This window comes from Xenopus tropicalis, chromosome 1, assembly GCF_000004195.4.
Source record: "Xenopus tropicalis strain Nigerian chromosome 1, UCB_Xtro_10.0, whole genome shotgun sequence".
Classification (NCBI taxonomy): domain Eukaryota; kingdom Metazoa; phylum Chordata; class Amphibia; order Anura; family Pipidae; genus Xenopus; species Xenopus tropicalis.
This window is the reverse complement of record NC_030677.2, coordinates 84,322,213-84,347,658: the sequence shown is the minus strand read 5'-3', so window position 1 is coordinate 84,347,658 and position 25,446 is coordinate 84,322,213. Positions and strand designations below refer to the sequence as shown.

The following is a 25,446-nucleotide window of genomic DNA, read 5'->3' as shown; positions in this document are numbered from 1 at the left end:
TCTGACCTTCCTAAAAACTTTAAACATTTGTGCAATTATATCTAATATTGCAGTAGGGCTTCTGGGCACAGATTGCAAATGTATTGATTGGTATCAAAGACACTAAAAAACAGCTGGATTTCAGATCACACTTTGTTACCCTGCCAGGCATAGTGTGGTCTTTTATAAAATTCTGGTGTTGAGCCATTTCCTCACAAATATTTTATTATGGAAGTTAAAGTTAGATAAGTAGTTAGTAAGTATTGCAAGAAATAGTATCTAGTAGAATTAAGTCTAAAACAACTGGACTTTTCTGAGTTTTTCTTGAAAACGTTTCACCACTCATCCGAGTGGCTTCTTCAGTTCAAATGACTGGTAGGGAATTCCCCGCTATTTAAACTCTTGATGGTAGTAGAGTCACAGACATCCAATCACAATGGTTCCATTGAACTTGTTCAGTTAGGTGTTAGCTGAAACTGACAGGTGTAAGAAGGTATGATCCAATCACAATGGTACCATGATTCTCATTGATGAAGGTGTTAATCCTTCAAAGTACATGACTGGAAGTGTGAACTGTTGTGAAACTGCCGGGGTAAGGATGTCACGTGCATATTTTGGACAGATGGTTTGAAAGAGGTGTAAAAGAGGCCATTTATGCCAGCCTGGAAAAACCATCCCTGAACAGAGGAGGGGGCCTGAGACACCGCTTGTCACCAACATACAATGGCGCGTTGACATCCTTACCCCGGCAGTTTCACAAAAGTTCACACTTCCAGTCATGTTCTTTGAAGGATTAACATCTTCATCAATGAGAATCATGGTACCATTGTGATTGGATCATACCTTCTTACACCTGTCAGTTTCAGCTAACACCTAATTGATTGGATGTCTGTGACTCTACTACCATCAAGAGTTTAAATACCGGGGAATTCCCTACCAGTCATTTGAACTGAAGAAGCCACTCGGATGAGTGGTGAAAAGTTTTCAAGAAAAACTCAGAAAAGTCCAGTTGTTTTAGACTTAATTCTACTAGATACTGTATATCATGACCTGGATGAATGAGAATCTTCATAGACATATTGCAAGAAATAAGACAAACATGAAGCATTCATCAGTGTATATGATTATTCTATAATTCATGTTACCCCATACTTCTCATAGAAGAACACTGCTCTTTTAAAGAGTGCAGAGGACATACAAGAAAATCTGAGAAATAGCAGGGATGCCAGTTTATTACAGTTTTGCCAGAATAAATGTTTCCTTACAACACAGGCCTATGACAGTATATATGAAGTATCCAAAGCATATATGGAAATGTAAAAAAATACAGTTCATCTGGGCAAATAATATTGGAAAAACAAACTTTATACTATAATCAAATGATATTTAGGCAACTTTGGATGTGGTCTGTTTAATACAATATTATACAGATATGATTTATTTCCAGCACAAAGACATATAGTTTATATGTTATCACATTTTAATGGTCCGTAGACATAATGAGCAACAATATTCAAAATGATTGGTTCATTCTAGTCAGCATATTGCGCTTATGTAAAGTCCTTAGTAACTGCCTCTGTAAAGTTCGGAGCTGACATTAAAATTGTAAAGGTGGCAATAATGGCAAACAGTGAAAATGCCACAAGACACAGACGGTCTATGACAGCAGCTGCAAACTTCCATTCACTGCAGATTTCTTCTCCTGCGTCCTGTTCTCTGAAGCGCCTTGCAATGTACTGGACCTCCTCCAAGATCTTCACAATTTCTGGCATGCTCTCCTTTAAGGATTTCTTCTGGATCAGGTCACTGTCCTCTAGGGAGGGGCAATTAACTCTTGCACACATAACCCCCGAATCGCTGTTGGGTGGACAGCATGGACTCTCCAGAGTGTGGTATCCACAATATACTATGTTTCCATTAGTGGATTGGTGTCCCGGTGCTATGTTCATCTCAATGCTACTGATACTTGAATGGTGATTTGGATAGATATATTTACAAGGTATGGGCCTTTTGTTCTCACCAGGTTTTCTCATGCGTAGAAACCATGCACACCAGTTTAGTAGGATAACCCTTACCTGGAACAGCAGGAAATAAAATATGAATACATATTCATATTCATACAAAGTACAGTATAATCCAAAATAACACTCATATATTGCTCATTGGTTTCCTTGCTGTATTAGGAAGGTTTTTTCTGTATTGATTCATTCAGATACCTGATTCCTCCTGATACTAATACTGCAATTTAATAGAAAGGGCATATATTACTAAGGTTGGGTACTTGTATATATCTATGTGCTAGTTAAGGTAAAAGTAATCATACACAAAGAACTAGACTAGAAATGCATCAATACAGTTGCTTGATTTTTGGCACCAAATCACAATACACAGTATATGCAGTATTTTATTCACAACACAAAGGTCATAAATTCAAATTCACATTGATTATTTCCTACCACCCCTCAGCTTAGTTTCTCAACAGCCCAAAACACACTGAAAATGTGACCCTCAAAAGATGGCCTAACAAGATCACATGATGGAGTGCTATTGTGTACACCTCTAAAGGCATGGTTTATTATTGTTTCAGGGCTGGTATGGTAGGTTCAGTGCATTATACTTAGAATTTCATGTTTATCCTTTAAAGTAGAAAGAAAGCTAAAAACTAAGTAAGCTTTATCAGAAAGGTCTATGTAAATACAGCCATAAGCACTCACAGAAAAGCTGCATGTTGTGTAAACATGTTCTTCAGTATCAGACGTCCTGCTCTCAGAAAAATCCTTCAGGGCACTGGCAGTAGTCTGATCAGTTTGCTCCCTTCTCCTGCTCCCCCTACCCCCAGAATCTGCTCCCCCTCCCACCTGTGCTGTGAAATCTCAGCTACCAGCAGCTAGAGCTGCAGCACAGAAGGTACTGAGGCTAAGCTAAAATGGCAGATCCTCCTTCTAGGGCTCTTTACTCAGGTATGGAAAAGCTTTCTGCAGAATAAATATAGCGTTCTAGCTTGCACTAATGTGGCTAATCTATTGGCAGTAAAATGCCAAAACACCTTTCCTTCTCCTTAAAGGATCAAGCGTTAATGACAATGTAATAGAAAAACTGAGTTTTGGAGACTCATAGATATAACTACTCCCACCCTGGGACCACTTACATTATGCAAATGCAAGGGCATGCCATTTAGTATTTTTTATTATTAATTTTAATTGTGTGTAGCGCACTATTGAGACATGCTTGAAGGTAGTGTACTCTTGGAGCAAAATAACTTTTTCAGTCTGTAGTTTTATTGCTGCTATTTGCTTTCAATGATGCAAACTATAAAATTTGCAGTGGCAGAAGTGGTTTCTGGGTTTGCAAACAGACAAATTTGTTTGTACAAAGAGCAACTTCAATGCACAAATGCCTTTGCAGGTATTATAACTCAGATACAGTACATATGATTACTCAGGAAGAAGAGTACAGGTGGGTTTACCTCTATCTGTGGTAATTAAAATGTGTCATTTTGGAAATTATGTTAAAGGAGGAGGAAAGGTAAAAACTAAGTAAGCTTTCTCAGAAAGGTCTATGTAAATACAGCCATAAGCACTCACAGAAACGCTGCACTGAGTCCTCTATCAAAAGAAACACAGGATTTCTTGTCTCCTTTCTTGTCTCCTTAATTCCTGTGCCAGAGTTTGCCCAGCTCTCTCCTCTCCTGCTCCCCCCTCCCACAAGAATGCTAAGAACTCACTCCCCCTCCCTTCGGAATGTGTGATCTGAGCCAATTAGCAGGAAGCTTCCTGTCTTACAAACTGGGCATGTACAGGGGTCTTAGTGCAGGAGCGAGGCATTTCTTTACACAGAGGCTTCTGATCATCTAAGGCTGATGCCACACATGGCGTAGGGCTGATATTTTCGGCAAGCGGAAAAACACTTGGCGAAAATTCAGTCCTACACCTGCTACTTGTGCCTGCACCCGAATGAATGGAATACGCTCAGGTGCAGGCACATGTGGCCGATATACGCACGAAAACGCGAGAGAATGCAAAGTCTCGCGTTTTTATGCGTATACCGGCTACATGTGCCTGCACCCGAGCGTATGTGCAGAGTCCTGTACTGACATACTAAAAAACAATATTTTGTATGTTTGCACTTCATTTTGTAAATAATGTGCCCATTTTAAAATCAGCTAATGAGAGAGCTGGAGCTGGAGAGAGGGCAGAGACGTGGTACACTGGTAATGGGCATGGAGGATTTAAACTATGAGGTTAGATTGTCAAATTCAGGGTTGTTCTTTTAGGAAAAAAAACGCTTGTGAGGGAATATAGTAAGTATTTACAAGTACATTAGAGGACATTATAGACAGATAGCAGGGGCTCTTTTTTCACAATGTGATTTGCCGAATAAAGGGCTCACTGATTAAAAGAGAACTCCACCCTAATAATAAAAAATATCATCTTGCCTAAGGAGTGAAAGTGTAATTATATGCAACTTTTGAATATATATATTTTATTTTTAGCAGGAAGTTCTTGAAAGACTGCACTCTTATGATTCAACTCTGCCAGGACTGACCACCATCACACTTTCTGCTGTGCACCGACAGAGAGAACATGAACACAGAAGAGTTTGGTCCAATGTATGGTACAGACAAGGGTTAAACAGAAACATAGTCAAGGCAGGCAAGGAGTCAGGGCAGGCAGCAATTAATCAGTCAGAAAACAGGCACAGAGTCAATAATCAGGAGATGAAGACCAGAACAAGAGCTTTAGTATGAATATATCTAACAGCCAGCCTGGGCAATGAAAAAGGACTGAGGAAAGGTTTTTATTTTTAAATATTGCAGACAGTACAGGGACAGCGTCAAATGTTGAAACTGGGAAATGTTTTCTGAAAAAGGAATGTTTGTTTTGAATTTTATTTGGGAAATAAATTAATTAATTAATTAACATGTCATGCTTTTTATAGGTATTTGTGGATATATTCTTGTTAATATATGTTTGTATTTATGTTTTTATTACAGATAAGTTATTTTCTGAATATGCAGCAGGGATAGATACCTTTTCCCTTCAGGTTAGGGTAAGATATTTTATTACTTTGGATTGTGATGCTTGCAAGCATTGTTTTTAACTAGGGTTCAGTTTGCAACATTTTAACTTCACATGTATCACTTATTTTTTATGTTTTAGTATCCAGTGGACTCTCTCCTATGACACATTGTTTTCACTCTGCTATGAGACTATGTTTGGATAAATTGTTTCCATTTTGTCAGGAGAATGGGTTTGGAACAGAGAGTAGAAATGTTCACTCTTCCACAATGAAGTTTTAATGTATTTTTGGCTGTTACTATTTATCTAATGCACTTTACTTGAGATGTTAACTGACATATTATGCACTTTATTTTATGTATTGTATTGGAATTTGTTTGATTGTTCCAATTTAACACGATGGTGTTAAGTTGGTTTTGGGAGGGTGCCGATCCCTCCAGCAGTGTGCACCGGGCGTTTATTATTTTGGAGAGCCAGGGTGTGCAGAAAGTGTCTCTGTTGTGTTTTGAATTTTATGCCAACAACAGGTTTCAAAAAAGTTAAGACAGGGGTAACAACAGACTGGAGAAGTCAAAGAAAAAGCCGGTGGGACATCTCACCAATAGGAAAGGGTCAGTTACCTGATTGGATGCAGATAGAACATCCCAGAGAGGCTGGGCCTCTCCGAAATAATAAAGGGGGGTTACCTCACTTTGTGGAACACGGTGTAAGCAACTATTGTAATAATTTAAGAATAACGTTCTTAATTTAATTAATTTAGGGATTTTATCACAGTACATAATATCATTACAAGGTTCAGAGAATATAGGGCATGCTCTTTTTTCCCATAAAAACGATCAACGCAATAGAGGCCACCCCTTTAGGTTAGAAGAACAAAACTTCAGTGAGGGCAGTGAGGTTGGGGAATGCTCTTCCTAGTGATGTTGTGATGGCAGATTCTGTTAATGCCAGAATCTGTTAATGTCTGTTAACGGTGGTTTGGATGATTTTTTTGAAGAAGCATAATATCCATAATATCACAATAGTGATACTAAAATCTACAGTTAGTATTTTTGTTGGTATATAGGTTTTACGTGTGTGAGATTGGTCAGTATAGGTTTGTGTTTGCTGGGTTAACTTGGAAGGGTTGAACTTGATGGTCTTTTTTCAACCCTATGTACCCACCATCATACCATCAAACCATGTGTGCCTCCTGACACATGGAAGCTCTGGGCACCAGCATGCCTTTCTACCTGTCTACACATTGGTCCCAGCTTCCATGTGTCAGGACCTGAGGGGTGGGGAGTGTCAGGTAAGTTTGCTCCCCTTAGGGTGATTTACTTACATCTGAGGAACAAGTTAATAATAAATTAATAATATTTTTGGGAATTATTTCTCAAAACAGAAGGGTGGTTGTGCAGTTTGAAACATCAGCCAATAATCATAGCATTCTTCTGCTTGTTGTCATTTCTAAAGTGATTGATATAATGAAAATATAGAAGAGCGAGTCAATATATTTTGCTTTTCACACAAAATGTTCTCTTTTATCATGCTGAGATCATTAACTGTCTGCCGATATTTGCATTTTTCTGTAAAGGCTCATGAAGGAGTTTATGAGATGTGACGTGGCTGCTTGAAACTGGCATAAGCTCCCTACCTACCTTATGTTCCATCAGAGAAAGTCCCATTCATCCTTTACCAGACCTTATGTATTTCACTTTCCTGCTTGACAAAGCATTGCAAATATAATACAGTACCATAATGCAACTGTAGGCTCCAATAGCAGGAAAAGTACTTACAAACTTTTTTAAACAATGGATTTTTGGGTTTGCTATGTTTACTGTGTTTTAAAGATATTGTTTCATTTGTGTTATACTTTAAAACAATACAAGAATGATTTGAATTGCGGCTTATCCACTTGAGCACTGGTTGTTATCCAACATAAGAGCGTGAGATCAATATTATCACTATACTAATACTTATTTTTATACTTACCATCTTGGGCATTTTTCCTGCTTGAGGATCATGGTGATGAAACTGCAGAACTAGTACTGTAACCACCACAGAAAGGCCAACAATTACCATAATGCTTGCAAAATACTGAGCTGCAAACAAAAAGAGAAAGGAGAGGTATAATAGTCGCTGGTTATGACATTTATTGTAACATGTGCTTAGTATATCTCTTATTGAGAGTCTAAATTAACTTACCATTTATAAACCTTCCTTAAGCGACATTTAACTAAACAGATAAAGGAATTCAATATAACCAATCCTTCCCAGCAGACTGTATGTTGATAGCAATGGTGAAACTAGCTATACAGCTCCTTCCCACCCCTCTCCCACCTTTTTTTTTTTTTAAATACCAGCACAGCATGTTGCAGCCTGATAGGTCCTCTTACACATACATTGCTGGGTATGAGTTCCAAATACAAACTTTTTATTTAAAAAAAAAAAAAAATCTAAACTAAATGCAATGAAATGTACTCTGAACGCTCAGGCAGAATATAAAGAATTCAATTAGTGGATGCTTTTAGGTGTGCACAAAGCATGTAGGAGACCTTATCATACAGTATCTATCAAACTGTTTGTCCATTTTGGATCATTTATTATTACATTTTTAAAAAAAGAAAAACATAGAGTTTTGCCAGGTCCCAGCACCCCTATCAAACAAGAGCTGCAAGAGAAATAATGGAAGATGCCTTGTTTGATTTTGTTGAGAAATATTTGACTTCTGTAGTGGGATTCTGGGACTCACACAATATTCTTTCTATGTTCAAGTACCCCAGGTCCAAGCCAGTCCAGGAATGCTCTAGCACTTGCACCCTTGGGTAATGTAAATGACCCCTGGTGTATTTTATTACATATACCTATTTGTGTAATTAGTTTACATTTGTGCTAAACTGAAGCACTAAAGTTACCCAAAGCAACCAATTACATTTTTTGTTTCACTTTAACAAACTGATTAAAATGAAATTCCACTAAAATACTAAAATTAAAAAAATACCGTTGTTTTCGTAGAAGGGATTATGTGTAGGAGGAAAGCACATTATTCTCACATTATTGTCTCAGAGGCATTTTAATTTGCAATACTGTTGCTAAATGTTTTGTACTGTGTAAACGGTAGCATGCAAAGGTTATGGTGCCTGAGGCTATGATGCACCCATAGGAATATGGGGGATTTTAACTCCCGCACTACAGGAACACTTGGCTACTGCAGAGAATTCTGCAAATCAAGTAAAATGACACCATTAAGCTTATTTTGCCAGAACTGTTAGTAGTGGGTTATTGTGAAACCCAATAACTTTTAAAGGACATGTCAGACCAAAAAATCATAATATTTTCTTGTCTAAGACAGAGAATAGAAAAGGACAGACATTAAATAAATATATACAAATAACTTAAAACCCATTGCAAATGTAAATGTAATGAATGTATAGTGCAAAAATGCTTAGAAATATGTTCTCTATATATCAAAATTTTATTTTGGGGGTTGACATGCCTTTTAAAGGTAAGCGAGGTGCAATTCTTGTAGAGCAAGAGAAATTAGGAAATTGACAATTTCAAAAATGCACCTGACCAGCACCCTTATCATAGGCATGTGTCACAACAGTTTTATCAAAGCCCAAATTAATGACTACGGGTAATCGAATTGTTGCTAATCAAATATAAATACTCCAGTCTATGTTTACTGGAAGACAGAATGTATGTATATATATATATATATATATTTTTTTTTTTTTTTTTTTTTTTTGGAATGCTGGAATTAGGAATACACAAAACGATTCAGTATGACCTAACTGCACTTTAATCATGTTTAGAGCATGCAATCAAGGGAACAGCCAGAGAAAATGATTAAAATGAAAATGCATTCTGGCTTTGAATAAGATCTATATTGATTTGCAGAACATGGAAACATAGTATGTGATAGTATTTCAAAATGATTATTGCTTTTAAAATGCCAAACCTAATCCCTGACAAGAGAAAATCAGTGTAACCTGGTTTATATAAAGTGACACAGAAGAACACAAAGTCATATATGTATATAACCAATGAGCAGTCACAACACATGAGCATAAATAACCATTTCTATTATATAACTAACTGGTTTACTTCAGATGACAGATTATGGGCCAGATTTATCAACATTCTGATTTTAGAGCTAGTGGATTTTAGAGTTTTTTGAAACCATGAATAAACTAATTCATATCTAGTCATTTATTAAAAGATCTGAATATAAAAAGCACAAACAAATTTAAATGTGGAACGAAAACAAAAAGAAAACAAAAGCCTCTAATTTTTCATTTTTGTAGGAATTTTCAGAACGAACACAAATTAAATAAAGATTGTTACCATTTGCCAAGGACAGTCCCTAGGTTGGTTTTGTCGCTTAATAAATCACAATTTTTTTTCGAAAATAGGAATTTTAGAAGATGGGCCCAGACACCCAAGAGTTTTTTGATTAGCAGACAGGTATGGGGGGGGGGGGTGGCATTCCTGTCTTATGAGGAGAAGGAGTATGTGGCACAGCCCACCACATCAGCAGTAGGGGATGTTAGACAGGGTTCCCTAATGACAGGGCAGCAAGCTGCTGGTGATGAGTCCGACACCAGCAATATGGATATGGGTGTGGATGCCACTGCTCCTGGGTCAAAAAGCTCTGGGTATATGAGCAGAGACCATCAGCCTTTGGATCTCCAGCCCTCCACAGCAGACAAGGTGTTGCCCGCATTTTAGCAGTGTGGGCATTTTTCACGTGCCAGGGTCAGGATCAGCTTTAAGTTTCCATATGAAACGTCATTACAGGATGACATGGGAGCAGCACCAAAGTGGCAGGGCACCTAACTGGCAGTGGTAAAGAATGTGTCTCTGTTCTTGGATCATGCGGTCAGCGGCGGGGTGAACTGCACCACAGACACATGGACCAGCAGGCATGGGCAGGGGCAGTATATATTCTATACTACGCACTGGGTCACCCTGATGAGTGCTGGGGAGGGTGCAAACAGGGGCGCTCCACTCAGGCTAGAGGTGTGTCCCTGTGGGCTAAAGGGCAAACCCCACATGGCTACTTCCTCCACCCCCTCCACTATAGATGAGCCACCCCTGAATCGTCATCGCAGTTACACTTCAGTGCAGCACAAACACTGTCAGGCTGTGCTGAAACTCCTCTGCCTTGAGTTATACTGCACCTGAGCTCCATGTCCATGCCACCTTTCAGACTCAGGTGCAGTGGTGGTTCACTACCCACCAGCTCCAAGCATGTCATGTGATATGCGATAATGTTCACAACCTGCTGGCCACCCTCCACCTAGGCTGACTGACCCATGTTTCTTGCTTCGCACATGTCCTCAACCTTGTGAAGGAGCGCTTCCTGAAGAGCTACCCAGGGTTGGGTGTCGTGCTGGAAAAGGCACATAGGGTATGCAGTCACTTACACAGGTCCCCCACCGCCAGTGCGTCTTTGGCATGGATGCAGCTCCAGCATAATCTGCCACCCTACTGGCTGACCTGCGACCTGCAGATGCATTGGAATTAGACTCTGCATATGCTGGAGCGCCTTGTAGAGCAGCGATGGGTGGTCAGCAATTACCTACTGGAGCACAGTGCCAGAGGTACTCAGGGGGCAAATTTGGGGTACTTAAGTGCAGAGCAGTGGCAACAGATGGCATTCTCTTGTGCTATGGTAAAGCAGAGTTTTATAGAAGGTTTATATGGCTGTGGTGCTTTGGGATACTGACTGAATTAACTAATATATAATTGGATGTTTTCAAGAAAACCTCTTAAAGGAGGCTAAAGCGGAACTAAAGAAAAATGCTAGAAATGTTGTACTGACTGAACATGTGCACTGTACCGGACAATTCTAACAGAATCCAAGATAGGAAGCTCCTTTAACAACTGTAAAGACCTATATCATTATTACTGTAGACTGTAGGGTTTAGTTCTCCTTTGAAGCAAAATATAAATTAATATGATAGAGCAATCATTATAGATGTGCTACATACTGAAAAAAATAGATTAGCAAGGAGGATTTTTAGGGAGATTTAAATTAAAAATAAAAATCAGGCATGCATGTGCACAGAAACCTTGGGGTGAGGTAGACTAACCATTTCACATATTGCTTGTTAACTGTACATTGCCTAAGGCCTAAACATATGCAATCACATTGTATTCCATCTGACTATGGTTTCTTAACCAACCTCTTAAACAACCCTATTCTATTTAAAAATATCATGTGGTATACAGAAATGATAAAATAAAAATACACTTACATATGAGAAACACCTAAAAGCTATTTATTTGTGTTTTATTGCCATTTAGTGGCAGTATTATTTATTTTTTAGGGTATTAGGGATGAGTGATGTTTTTTGCTCATTACATTTTAGCAGCAGAAACTTTTGCAATTCTCCATGTGTTCTGTTTTACTGAAAAAACACCTGCTGTATCTTGCACTGGAAAATAATGCTGAAAAAATGCCATTATTATTCTCCACTTGCCTACTACATCAATTGATGGGATTGAGTCCTCCCCAACCCTCCCCCATGTAACTAAGGAACTGCCCCAACACAACGTTTCAAGGAAATTAGCATGAGAGCCTTTTTCTATATAAACTGCCAAAATGCTAGTTGATCCAGAGGAAGGCAAAAAACCCATCTGAAGCCTCTCCTATTTGCCGCAGAGGGGAAAAAACACCTTCCTGATATCAAGATGGCAATGGGACCGACCAGTCTCTGGATCAACTTGTACTAAGTGCTATTTTCAATAACCCTGTATTTTCTTACTTCCTAAAAAGTCATCCAACCCCTTATTAAAGCTATATAATGTATCAGCCAGTACAAAGGGATACATTTTACACAACTTCACAGCTCTCACTGTAAAACAACCCTTTTGAATAATTAAACAGAACCTCCTTTTTTTTAATTGGAATGGATGCCCTCATGTCTGCTGGAAGGACCTACTGGTAAATAAAGCATTCGAGAGATTATTATATGATCCCCTTATATATTTATACATAGTTATCATATCCCCCTTAAGCACTTCTTCTCCAGCATAAACAACCCAACTTTGTCAGTTTTTACTTATGACTTTCCATACCCTTTACCAACTTAGTCTGGACCCTGTCTAATTCAATAATATCCCAATTAAACACTGGATCCCTTGGATCTATACCCCGTTTAATACAGCTCAAAACCTTGTTTGCCCTTGCAGCTGCTGCCTGCCTTGCTTGCTACAGCAGCTTATCTACAAGGACTCCATGGCCCTTTTCCACTATTAATTTGCCTAGTGCAGTCCCATTAAGGGTAGCATAGTGGAATGGAGTTTCTTTAATAGTGATGAGCGAATCTGTCCCATTAAACTTCAGCGAAAAATTTGGGTGCAACCACACATATTTTTTTGGTGCAACCACACATATTTTTACTCAACCACAGCTATTATGACATGACCGTGTCTTTTTTTGACCCAACTGCGAATTTTCGTGGTGAATCCATGCCTTGCAAAAAATTTGCACAATTCACAATTCTTTAAAAAGTTAAGTGTATATGCTATTGCAGAGCAAAAATGTCTTTTTCAAATTCCTAATAACTCAAATGCAGTTTAGTGTTTTTTCAAAAAAATTTTGTGATTTTTTTTTTGGACCTGTTTTTCTCATTATGCTCATTACTAGGGATAATGCTTCAATTCTTTAATGTTTATGAGTTCTTCAATCAAATTTTAATAGCACCCTTTGCTCTATATTGCCATGTTAATTTCAGAACCTCTATCCTTATTCACTTGGGCTATAGTATAGCCTAGTGTTAGTTTCTTTCTCTTCCAGGGTAGAATAACTGTGAGTGGTAAACTGTGATACAGCCCCTGGGTTCCAATTTTAGCACTCAATATATCTGTTAGCACCAACATACTTGGAGCTAAATATCAGCATTTGAAAACAAGGCTATTCAAGTTTGTTCTAGGTCAAATTTCATGTTAATAGAAAATAAATCAGGCAATAGCCAGTGATTATTTATCCCAAGAGAATTAGAGACTGTAGACACTGTAGTCTTTCAACATTGCTTCACATATACTGTAATATGTGTCTCTTCAAGAATTGTCCAACTCAGTTTGATAACACAAAAATGATATCAAATTAGTGAATAAGAACAAACCACAACAATTTAATTAGAAAGTAATGCATAAATGTACAAAGGAATATTTTGGAACCATGGAAGCCTAGAGTCACAGTATAATAGGCAACAGCTGACACCCAATATAAGTGACCCGTTCATAATCATCCGGCCAAATGAAGTGAATATCTCAAGTGAAATATAAATAACAATCCATTACAGTTTTTCAGCCCATGCCTCTAACATCTGAGAAAATCACTTGTGTGATCCCATTTAATCTTTAGAATCAATGTCAAATCAATAACACTGCATGAGGCAGAGACTCAAATGAAAAAAAAAATAAGAGAAAAGACTATGGGCTTTACTATTTAAGCATTGCACATATATATGTATTAATATAGAGCCAAGAGAAAAGACTGTACTATTGGATTATATTATATAACATCAGATTTTTTATAAAGCCCTTTTCACATCAAAACAAGACTGATTGCATATTAACAGAGGGGATCAGTCCACATTACATAACAACAATAGCAAAATGAAACATGTAATATTTTAATGGCAAAACTGCAACTGATGAAAATGACTTTACATTTAGAAGGGAATGTTTACTACAAAGCTCCTGCTAGCCTTGCTCATATTTGAAATATTAAAGACAAACTATACCATTGACCAATTTAGGTCTCTATAAAAATTATATTGCATAAAACAACTCATATGAAAAACACTGCTTCATCTAAATCAGGGATCCCCAACCTTTTATACCCGTGAGCAACATTCAAATGGAAAAAGTGTTGGGGAGCAACACAAGCATGAAAAAGGTTCCTGGAGGTGCAAATAAGAGCTATAATTGGCTACTTAATAGCCCCTATGTGGACTGGCAGCCTACAGAAGGCTCTGTTTGGCATTATACTTGGTTTCTATGCAACCAAAACTTGCCTCCAAGCCAGGAATTCAAAAATGGGCACCTACTTTGGGGCCACTGGGAGCAACATCCAAGGGGTTGGGGAGCAACATGTTGCTCACGAGCCACTGGTTGGGGATCACTGATCTAAATAAACCATTATTATAAAAATATATGTGTTAGTATGTGCCATTGGATAATCCTAAATAGAATATTGCCATTTTAAATAGTACCTTCTCTTCCTGCATTATTTCCTTGTCAGGTGATCACTGCAGGAGCACACAGTCCAAAACAAAATGGCTCAAAGAAAAAGATGTAAAAGGGCAATATTATATATATATTCTAGTTTGATAAGATTCTTTAAAAAGGTAGACCACTTAATATGATCTATTTGTTGGTCAAGTATTCACTCTGGGGGTATAGTTTTTCTTTGAGTTCTGTGAATATATAGGCATTAATTTATATTCTTCTAAAAAATTTGTAATATAAATGTAATATATAATTTAAAACCAGACCTCAGTCACACACCCTTGGCTTGATTTCCTCCCAACTGAGCCATATTGTTTCTCATATGCTATGTTAAATGCAGGCCAAAAGTACATTTACAGGGTCTCATTAGAACTATGTCTCATGTTGGCACAACCAAGCAAACTGAAGATCTTGCTTCTATGGGGTCCATCTATAGCCATAACTGCCTGCAAAACTAGAAAGCACCAGAATATTTGATTTTCAATTACAAGATTGTTTTTTTTCTTTCTTTTTTAGCTTTCTTTCATTTCATGAAAGACGTAAAAAAAAAATTGCACAGTTAATCTATCTATATTGCTTTCAATTATCAGAAATTAGGGCTGAAAAAGAAAATATCTGACAAAATCAAAGAGGTGAAACAGAAGTTAATGCCAGTTAATTACGAGGATTAAATGATCTGAAGCAGTCATGTCTGAGCTTTGCCTTCCAAAGGATTTGTTCTTTTCTTATTGCGGGCATTGATTGATATAAGGAAGTACTTAATCCAAAAACTGCAAAAGGGTAATATTACGTTGCCAAAAGTAATATTAACTGTTCTATACTGGCAAACTATTATTGTAAAGATAAGGCAGACACTTTAGCATTAGTGATCAGCGAATCTGTATACGGCGAAAAAATTTGCTAAACAGCAAAATGTTGCGCGTCAAAAAAAATTGTTGCCCGCGACTATTTTTTTTGATGCACGTGACTATTCTTTTGATGCCCACGACTATTCTTTTGATGCCCACGACTATTCTTTTGAAGCTCGACTATTCTTTTGTCGCCCAAAACTATATTTTTTGACAAACGACTATTCTTTTGACACCCGCGACTATTCTTTATATTCTTATATATTCTGTATATTTTTGGACGCACAGCAAATTTTTCATCCTTTTTGCGAAACTATCCGCCAATGGCAAAACGTGGAAATTCGCAGCAAATCCATTCGTGGTGAAATATTTCACCCATCACTATTTAGCATTATTTACTTAACCCCTGGACACAAGTGCAAGAGTAGCAAGGGATGGAAGAGCACTAAGTGGTGCCCGTGTGGGCAAAGTGCAAATAAATTGCTAATTGTGTCCTTTTTTGCACTTAATGCACTGCTTGGGGCATTGTAAATGAGCCCTTTTTCCATACATCATATCTGCCATGCTGATTCTAAATATACTTTACATCATGGCTTTATAGAGTTTTTAGTGAATACTCAAATAACAGAGAGTGGCAATGGGGGCTGGAGGATGTGCAAGCCAAAAGGTTTCTCTGCTGACCAACCAGTTGGTGGGGGACCAATTAGTATTGCCTTGGGTGCCCGTACTACATACTGTATGCACTGCATGCTGATGAGGAGAGTTAATGTACTGATGGAACCTTGCAGGTGAGTTTTCCTTAAAGAGGTACTTATGGGAAAAATCTAAGCTACTGCTAATGAATAACTATAGACTGAATTTTTAAGCCCTGAGAGGTTAACACTATTTTGGCCAAGCCCCTATTACTAAGGGGGGCATTTACTAACGCTCGATTAAGTTTTTACTTTTTGTATTTTTTAGTGCCAAAATATGATTTTGTTGCAGAAATAAATGCAATTTTTTTCAAATTTACTATGTAACAAATCCAAACGCAAAAATACGCCATCTAAGACCTGTCGAGATCATGTAGAAGTCAATAGCAGATGTCCCTTTTACAACTGGAAGATATGTTTTGCTTCATGATTTTAGAGGTTTTTTTGATGCTGTCATTTGAGTTGCAGTTTTTGTATCGTCGCATGTGTTTTTCCCATGTCATTTTAATTTGTGCTTTTTTTATTCTGATCTTTTGATAAATGACTGGCATTCATGGAAATTAGTTTATTTGAGGTTTAAAAACCTCTAAAACCACTAAAATCCGAATTTGATAAATGTGCCTTCTCATGTCTAGTATATTTTCTCTTTAATGACGCTTACTCCGATAAATGGCAGGCACCATCATTTATTGAACAACATATACATTTTTATAAATGAAATCCTATTTTTTTTTAAATTAGGCAATACAACCAATTTCATCTATAGTGATGGAGCAAAATTTTTTGCCACGCATGGATTTATTGCAAAATGCCGCCATTGGCCAATTTCTTTGTGAAACTGCAAAAATTAACAGCAACAAAAATGCACTGCGTCAGAAAAAAGTCATGCATGTCAAAAAATTTGTGTAGCAGCTGCATTTCACAAATTTTTCAGCAGCTTCAAAAATTTCTGGCAAAGCAAAACGGGACAAATTCCCTCATCTATACCAAGTTCCCAATTTATTTGTTTATATCATGTACACTATCTTGATGCTTGAATGATTTTTCTCTGATATCTGCATTATAAGCTCTTTTCTATTTCTAAAGCATCCTAATATTTTGTATAATAATGTGGCAAGATAGCATTCGAGTATTCCAGAGGCAGATGTGACAGGCCAGAATAAATATATCTGCTTCCAAATGTCTCTTCTATCATAGTAGTTGTAAGAAGTGATAGGTCACCATATGCTTCGAGGGATGTTGAAACATAGGCAATATTTAATGGCAGCTTGACCACTTGCTAAACTGTTGGAATGGAATCTCTAATCTCTCACAGTAATGTTATCATGCTCTAGTCATCGTGTGTGAAATTGCCTCAGTGCAGTAACCTACAGCAACCAAACAGAAATTTACTTTCAGTATTCTGCCCACGGCAGACTCCACAGATCAAAGAACTGCTACCACTCTTGAGACCCTTGTATCTAGCTATTTTACACCAGTGGTAGAGTTAAAGTTAAAAGGCCACCTAAAGCACAATTAAGCTTGCAGCTCTATGCCATATTAAATAATTCCCTGAGCAACCAATGCTTATTGTTCAGCTTCCTTTTATGTGACCACATTCTTGTAACACAGAAGCTAAATTAAAGGAACAGTAACACCAAAAAAATGAAAGTGTTTAAAAAGTAATTGAAATATAATGTACTGTGGCCCTGCACTGGCAAAACTGGGGTGTTTGTTTCAGGAACACAACTATAGTTTATATAAATAAGCTGCTGTGTAGCCATGGGGGCAGCCATTCAAGCTGGAAAAAAGGAGAAAAGGCACAGGTTACATAGCAGATAACAGATAAGACACAATTGTATTCTACAGGGTTTATCTGTTAGCTGCTATATAACCTGTGCCTTTTCTTCTTTAGAATGGCTGCCCCCATGGCTACACACCAGGGTTTATATAAACTCTTAATAATGTTTCTGAAGCAAACACAAAACTTTTACCAGTGCAGGGAAGCAGTACATTATTGTTTAATTTCTTTGAAATATATACATTTTTTGGTGTTACTGTTCCTTTAAGCAGCATGCAATGCTGTATCATGTTCAGTATCTTCTGAAATAATAAATATGATGATGCTTTAAATGTCCTTGGAGTCTATGGGAAATGGCCTTCCCATAATTTGGAGATTTCTGGATAACAGGTTTCCAGATAATGGATCCCATACTTGTACTATATATTACCATGTTAGCTGTTTTATAACTATGGCCTTGCATAGACTTATAACTGATCTACATACAAAATAGAATAGCACTGAAAGTTTAATTAAACAAACTTAAGTGTAGCAACTTTACATATGTCGTCACATAAAAGGAAGCATATATTTATCAAAATGTTACTTCTCGCTTTTTAGATCCCTTTAAAGAAGTATCTGATCACACTATTGTAAAGAAACAATAAGGTTAAAACTTTACTAATGAAACAAATACATCTTGTAAATTGCTGGCTTAATGAGCCATCCTGCAGTTTTATGTTTGTTAATTTCCACGTCTGTTTATACATTCAGTGCTGTATTTGCCTTTCTACCAAGCCTCCAGTAAACATAATAATTTCAGTAGGCCAGACCATTCCACCGTTTCATCATTTATGTTGTTAATAATGATTTTCTGCACAGATACTGGTCCTTAAACTGCCCTACTATGCAGTTATACTACCAATTATACTACCACCTAATGCATATGTTTAGATTTTCTCTAAATTCTTCAAATGAGAACAACTTTTAAAGTTTAGTTTCCCAGGCACAGTTGTAATTAGCTTTAAATAGAAAATCCATTAAACAATCACATTTTTCTGCTCATTTAACATTATTTTTTCCAAGGTACTCTGAAGTAACATTATTCCTTTTACACATTGCTGGTTTTGCTTGCAGTATTATTACTGTAGATGTGTAAGTATTCATTTTAGAATTTCATTGAAAGTAGGATTACAAGTCCCTTCATGCATTCCTAGCTGATACCGACTTCTTTATTGGCTGTAATATACTTTAAACTGTCATGGATATTTATTTCAACAGTATTTGTGCCCACAGGCAGTCACAGGTGAAGTTGGTTGTGCAGACCGAAAATGAGCAAATGTGCATTCTCTTTATACTATACAACAACCAAAGACACCCTATACATAGATTGGGGTTTCCACTTAACATTTTAGGTGAAATGGAAGTTGCTTCCATCCCACATTAAGGTAAAGGTATCCCAATGACCCCATTATCCATGACTGGACAATTAGAAGGGCTAGTAATGTCAGAAAAGATGGGCACATGCAACCACTGTAAAGGTGTTTCCATTAAAACCAAAGGAGGGACACAACAAAAAAGCCAAAGTACAGGTATGTTAAGCACTACACAGTTTGAGGGAACACTTTCTCTGTTTTTGCAGTGGACAGTGCCTCACTGAGAAGGAACCAGAGGAGATACATTATTTATAAATTGCTGTATAGACATGTAAACAGAAAAAAGAACAACTTGGAATTCATGTGAATGAAAAAGAGGAAAAGCAGGGGTTTCCCAGGTATTAATTTCAAACCAAGGTGCCACCCAACCTATGTTCAGTAGTAGTTTGCTTTATGTTGTTCTTTACAACTACAAAGCAGTCACAATACACCCTTCATCTAAATGTAGCTTTGTTGCAAAATTAGATGAACAAAGTGCAACTTTTTATTGGTCATGTTACGGGTAGGGTTGCCACCTGGCTGACATTTTACAGGGAATACAAACAAGTAAGAGCACATAAATCCACTCTCTACATTAGAAGAGCAACATTTACATTTATATTAAAAATATAATATATTAAAAATATTAAAATAAAAATAAAGCTCCCTGCTGTAACAAAGTACTCAACTTCTTTTTTGTTTTTCAAACAACCTTAGTGCCATTGACATGTAAGGCAGCTTTGCTTAAAAGTTTGTTCTCAATATTACTTACTACTAGAGATGAGTGAAATTTTCCAGCAGGCATGGATTCGCAGCAAATTTCCACGCTTCCCCTTTATTGTTTTTTTTCCGCAAAATGGGTGCAAAAAAATGATGCAGAAAAAATCAGCCAGACGGCAAAATAAAGATGCACGTGGCAAAAAAAGTTGCATCAAATTGGGCACGGTCACATCAAAATGGTTGCGGTCGTGTCAAATTGGGCGCTGCCATGTAAAAATAGGCACGGTCAGTTCTAAACCCAGTTACAAGTTGACTACTAGTCACAGTTGCGTCTAAATAGATGTGTCTTGTCAAAATAGTTACATTTGACAAAAAAAGTTGCGTTTTGCGAATATTTTGCCATTTCGCTAATTTTACGGAAGTTTGGCGGATTTTTCGACGGGACACATTCGTTCAGCACTACTTACTACAGAAACCAGTATCTCTTGGTTTCAGAATACTAATATGTAAGTTTCCGAAACTTATTTATGCAAAAATGTAGTTTAGGAATTGCTGAACTGAAAGAATATACTTTATGATTATAAAGTAAATTCTTTCAGTTCAGTAATTGCTAAACTACATTTTTGGGATTATAGGATTCCATAAGGTTGCAGAAACTGTCCCAGTTGATGTGAAGTACTCTACAAAATAATAATTCAGTGAAATTATGCCAGCATCAATTTCATTATTTCATACAAAATCGGGAAATGCCCTAAGCAAGGACACTTTCTAAGAAAACACAATATTTAATTAACAGATAAATGAAAAAATGTACACTCAAAATAGCTTTGCATGGTGCGTTGGTGCGCTCTAACCTCTGCTGCCCCACATTAGTAATTTTCAATATTTTAACCTCTACAGTGGAAGTAATGCCGCTGTGGGACTGTAGACAATGCACAAAAGCACAATGTAGAAAGCAATACATTGCTACCATGTTTTTTTAAATTAATGTGCCTTGTTTCAAGAAGCAATTTTGGAAAGTATGCCATAATTTCAGTGTTTGTATATTGGGCACTTAAGTGATGTTCACATACAGGAATTGGAAATATCTCTACAGTGTATTGCAATTGGACTAAAAGTTTAAACAATAATGTCAAATTCCATAAAAGTTATACTATTTATGTGATATTTATAAACACCACTGCACTGTTTTCAGACTTGCACATTCATTACATGTTGTGTTTGATCCTCCTGCACATTTAAATGTAACTGAGCCAATTGGCTACTCAGATCCATGGAATACAAATTAAAACATTAGGGGAGAGACATGATGCAGCTGATGTCTTAAATGAAAACTATACCCCCAAACAATGTAGGTCTCTATAAAAAATATATTGTATAAACAAGCTCATATGTTAAATCCTGCTTTATCTAAATAAACCATTTCCATAGAAATATACTTTTTTTAGTAGTATGTGCTATTGGGTACTCCCATATTGAAAATTTTAAGAAGTGTGAGCCAATCTGTCCTGTTTCACTACGCAGAAAATTTTGCAAAACACTAGGAAAATTTGTGAAATGCTGGCAAAACGCTAGGAAATTTTTTGTCGCATGCGTCTTTTTTTGCCGCATGTGTCTTTTTTTTTTGCCAGGACCGCACCTATTTTTGACACAACCTCTTCCATTCTGACGCAACAGCGACCTTTTTTTACACGCAAAAGATTTGTCTGTGGCGGATTTTCGCTGAAGTTTCACTAAACAATTTGCCAATGGTGAAATGTGGAAATTCTTTGCAAATCCATGCCTGGGGAAAAAAAAATTGTTCATCACTAATTTTAAGTACTAAGGGCTGCCTCCTGGGATCATAGGATTCACGGTTTACACAAACAAGCATTATTTCCTGTCAGGTGATCTCTGAGGGAGCACACAGCCCATCACAAAATGGTGGCTCAAGGGAAAGCATGCAAGCAATATTACTGATATATATATATATTCCAGCTTGGCAAGATTCTTTAATAGGTCACTTAACATAATATAAACTATCTGTTGGTTAAGAATTCATTTGGGGGGTATAGTTTTCCTTTAAGCAGGCTCTGCAGGCATTGCCAATGGATGGGGGTAATCTGAACACTTGGTGATGGGGGAGGAGCACTTGTAAAGGTCTTTAAAAAAAAGTCTGATTTTAAAAAATTACATTTCTAACTTTCTTTTTTTGGTCACTTGTCTGAAGAGAAAATCTTCATTGAAGGCTCAGTTAAATAGGGGTGGCTTATTGTCAATAAAAGGTTACAGGAACATTTTCAGTGGACTGAAACTTGGTGATTAGTTTTACTGGCTTCCTGTATATTCTGAGAAAAAAGCTAGAGGGGCTAGAGATGCCATAGACAGACACTATTTATTGGGCTTGTGGGGTCTGTACCTAGTTTCAGTAGTGAAAACAAGTTAATAGGTAGTTAAAAAAAAAATTCAAATGTACTATTTTGTTATAGTGGAGGCAAAAATAGCTGTTTATTCTGGAGATATTAAAAGAAACAAGCATAGCCTTTAAACAAACAAAGACAAGAGGAACAGTATAAATTACAATACAGATGACAATAGAGGTATTATGTCCTCCCCAAAGCGTGGCAGGTGTGGTTTCAGGCACTGCTATATGCCATCCTGGGTAAAAATGTCAGAACACTTAACAGAATGTTGGTGAAATTCAGTTACTGGAGACCACTTTAGGTAAAAGACAAAGCTCTGTTCAGAACCCTGAACAAAAAAATCACAGAGTTTATAGCCTTTTACATGGGAATGTTATCAAGGAGTATGGGAATAAAAGGGAGTTAGCGGTGGAAGAGAATTGCTCTGATCGACATTTCGCAAAATTCTGGTCAGATATTGGTCAGGGATGCCTGTCGGAGGCCCCCATACATAGGCAGACAAGCAGCTGATTCGGTGTTAAGGACCCGAATTGGCAGCTGAAAACTGCCTGTGTATGGCCACCTTTTCATCCCAATGGCTACCTTGAGAACAGAATCCATCCAAATTAGGAGGGCTCTAGAGGGGATTTGCATGCACAGAATTTTATTCTTTCTTCAAGAGGATAACAAGTCAAATATTGAATGCATATATAAAAGTATATTTATGTGACTTGACTAGGATTCTAGGATTTAGATAAACCATGACCTGGCAGCAGCTTCAGGACTCCCCAGTGTTAGGCCTCCCGCCTTTAGTGCAGATTGCAACTATGCAGAAGTGAAAGAAATGGCTTTGGACACGAATACCCTTCATGAATGGCATTGGCTTGGACAACAACTACATCCATTTTTGCATGGCCACAAATGTGGTTGCAGGCATAAATGAGCCTTGTGGTTTTAAATAGGTCTTGTGGTTTTAAATAGGTCTTTTATAATAGAATAGACATGTAACTAGTTGGCAGGGCGGATGTTTACTGATGTATATATTTTTCTTACCCTGAGGCATTGTTTCATTTTGCTTCCTTGCTTTCCTAGGTGTTCTAATCTTATTTATCCTTGTCATTCCTATGTCCTTGTAAACATTGTTCTCTTTTAAGGATGAAGCTTCTGTGTCTGTTGCCCTAGCAGAGACCTAGCTTTCCCAATCACACATCTTTTTGAATATTACATTAAAAAGTCACCCTTTTCTTATCCTGATGCCCTTTACAAAACCTTACTATGTCTCCTTTGCCTTCAAAGAGATGCAAACACAATAAAAATATTTATATACACAAAAACCATATTTTTCATGCTTTGATATTTCTGCATTTAGACTGTCCATTCATCTCACATAGAATCTAAGAATCCAGTGAGGTGGCGGGGAGGGGTGAATATGAAGAGCAAAAACACTGTCTTCTGTACATGCATCATAAATACATGCATTAAGCATGCATTTCCATTTGCATTAAAAACCTTTTTCACAGAATGCCTTGTGTTATACACACTGCATTGCCTCAAAACCAAAAATTAGAGATTAACCTTCACACATGAATTTGTAGCAAGCATTTGCATATTGCCCTTAAAATAACCCTATGACAGACATTGTATTCAGAACCACTTAACAGGCGATAAAGCCATACATTCATAACTCCAAATGCAGACAGGGAAACCATCAGGGAAAAGGATGTTTTTGAATGTTTATTGTTCTGAGTATACCAAGATCCAATGTATGGTCAATTTTGTTTGAAAAAAAAAAATACATACATAATTTTTAATATGTATGTGTCTTGCCAAATTTGCATATTGTACCTTCATTTAGCAGATATATAGATTGTAAGCTCTCCGAGGTAGGGACCTCTATCCTCTTGTCTCTTTGATTCTTAACTTATTGCAACTGTAAATTGTATTTATTTGTATTTATTGTTATACTTTGTATTTATCTATTATTTTAATAACCCCCTGTTTGTATTAATCTATTCTACTGTACAGCACTGCGTACATAAGTAGCACTTTATAAATAAAGATATACATACATACATACATATAAAGTCAAAGAATTCTCAGTGCAAAGTTACTGAGTTGGCCGACTCCTTCATTCTCCTTCGACTCCTTCGACTCCTTTGACTCCTTCGTTCCTCACAGAGCAATCGTTTGGTTGCGCCCCCCACTACTACTGCTGTTTCCCACCTTAAACCTTTCTGCCTTGCTGCCCCTTACATTTGGAATGCCCTCCCTGATTTCCTCCGGAGAGAATCCTCCCTCAGTCTTTTTAAAACTAAACTTAAAGACTACCTTTTGGAGCACTCACCCAGCACCTGATCTGAAAACTGGCACTTATACTGTAATGTCACCCACTGTGACCTACAGCACTTACATTTGCCCATTTGTGTCTGTTAGTTACCCCTCCCATATAGATTGTAAGCTCTACGGGGCAGGGACCTCCTTCATCTTGTGTTTATGACTCTTATTGCAACTGTACCTTGTATTTATTTGTATTTATTGTTGTACTTTGTATTTATCCATTATCTTTAACCCCCTGTTTGTATTAATGTATTCTACTGTACAGCACTGCGTACATAAGTAGCGCTTTATAAATACAGATATACATACATACATACTGAGTTAGTACCTGCACTGGCAAGACAAGCGGCCATCGTAGAATCAGGCTGAAAGGTTTAGAAGTGAAATGATGTTTCTAGCCACTTGGGCATTTATGCACCTAATTTCACATCTGGACACATACTAGATGTTTCCTCCAGGCTAAGGTTTATAAATGTCTTACTGGCCTTGCATATTTTTAGCCAAGCATCAGGTGACAGATCACTAGGATTGTTTTAGGCATTCAATTTACAGATAGTTCCATTCAGCCTCAAGGGCTTTAAAATTCTAGGGCATGAAAAGCTTTATCCTCTAAGGTAAAAAATAAAAAATATACTGTATAATAGATATATATATAACAGATGAACAAAGTATGTCCTGACCTAAATGCCAACTTCCAAAAAGCTGTATTTCTAATATGCTATTTTATATGCTTTAATTATTTAGAGACTGAAGTACTTAAGGTGCAAAAAGTAACGGTTCTTATTCTTATTTTGTAAGTATCAGCGCCTCAAAAAACACTATGGTTAATAATTTGATTTTAGTTTACCATTCTAGCTTCTATATTTAGAATTTAAATACAATGCCTAAGTATGAGTATGAAAGGTACCACTCTATGGTGCTTCCATGAATAGGTAGTAGTCCTGGTACAGAAGCTCTTAGTATAAATGACATGTGTCCTATTACACAGGAAGATGCAGCATAGAACAATGGCATTTAAGTGGTACCCAAATGTGGCCTTAAAGTCTCCTGTTTAGCTTTAACGTATTTA

At 37.1% G+C, this 25,446-nt stretch overlaps 1 protein-coding gene across 2 annotated transcripts in view; it reads right to left on the bottom strand.

Moving 5' to 3' along the window:
- Positions 1–1,184: 1,184 nt before the first annotated feature.
- Positions 1,185–25,446, bottom strand: part of LOC100487782 (neuronal acetylcholine receptor subunit alpha-7) — a 69,273-nt gene continuing 45,011 nt past the window's right edge. For both annotated transcript variants that reach the window (XM_031903408.1, XM_018097385.2), the window contains 2 exons: positions 6,972–7,081; positions 1,185–2,054 (listed from right to left, as the gene is read on the bottom strand). In XM_031903408.1, coding sequence (XP_031759268.1) covers positions 1,530–2,054; positions 6,972–7,081 — 635 coding nt within the window. In that variant the 3' untranslated portion in view covers positions 1,185–1,529. The remainder of the gene's footprint in view (positions 2,055–6,971; positions 7,082–25,446) is intronic.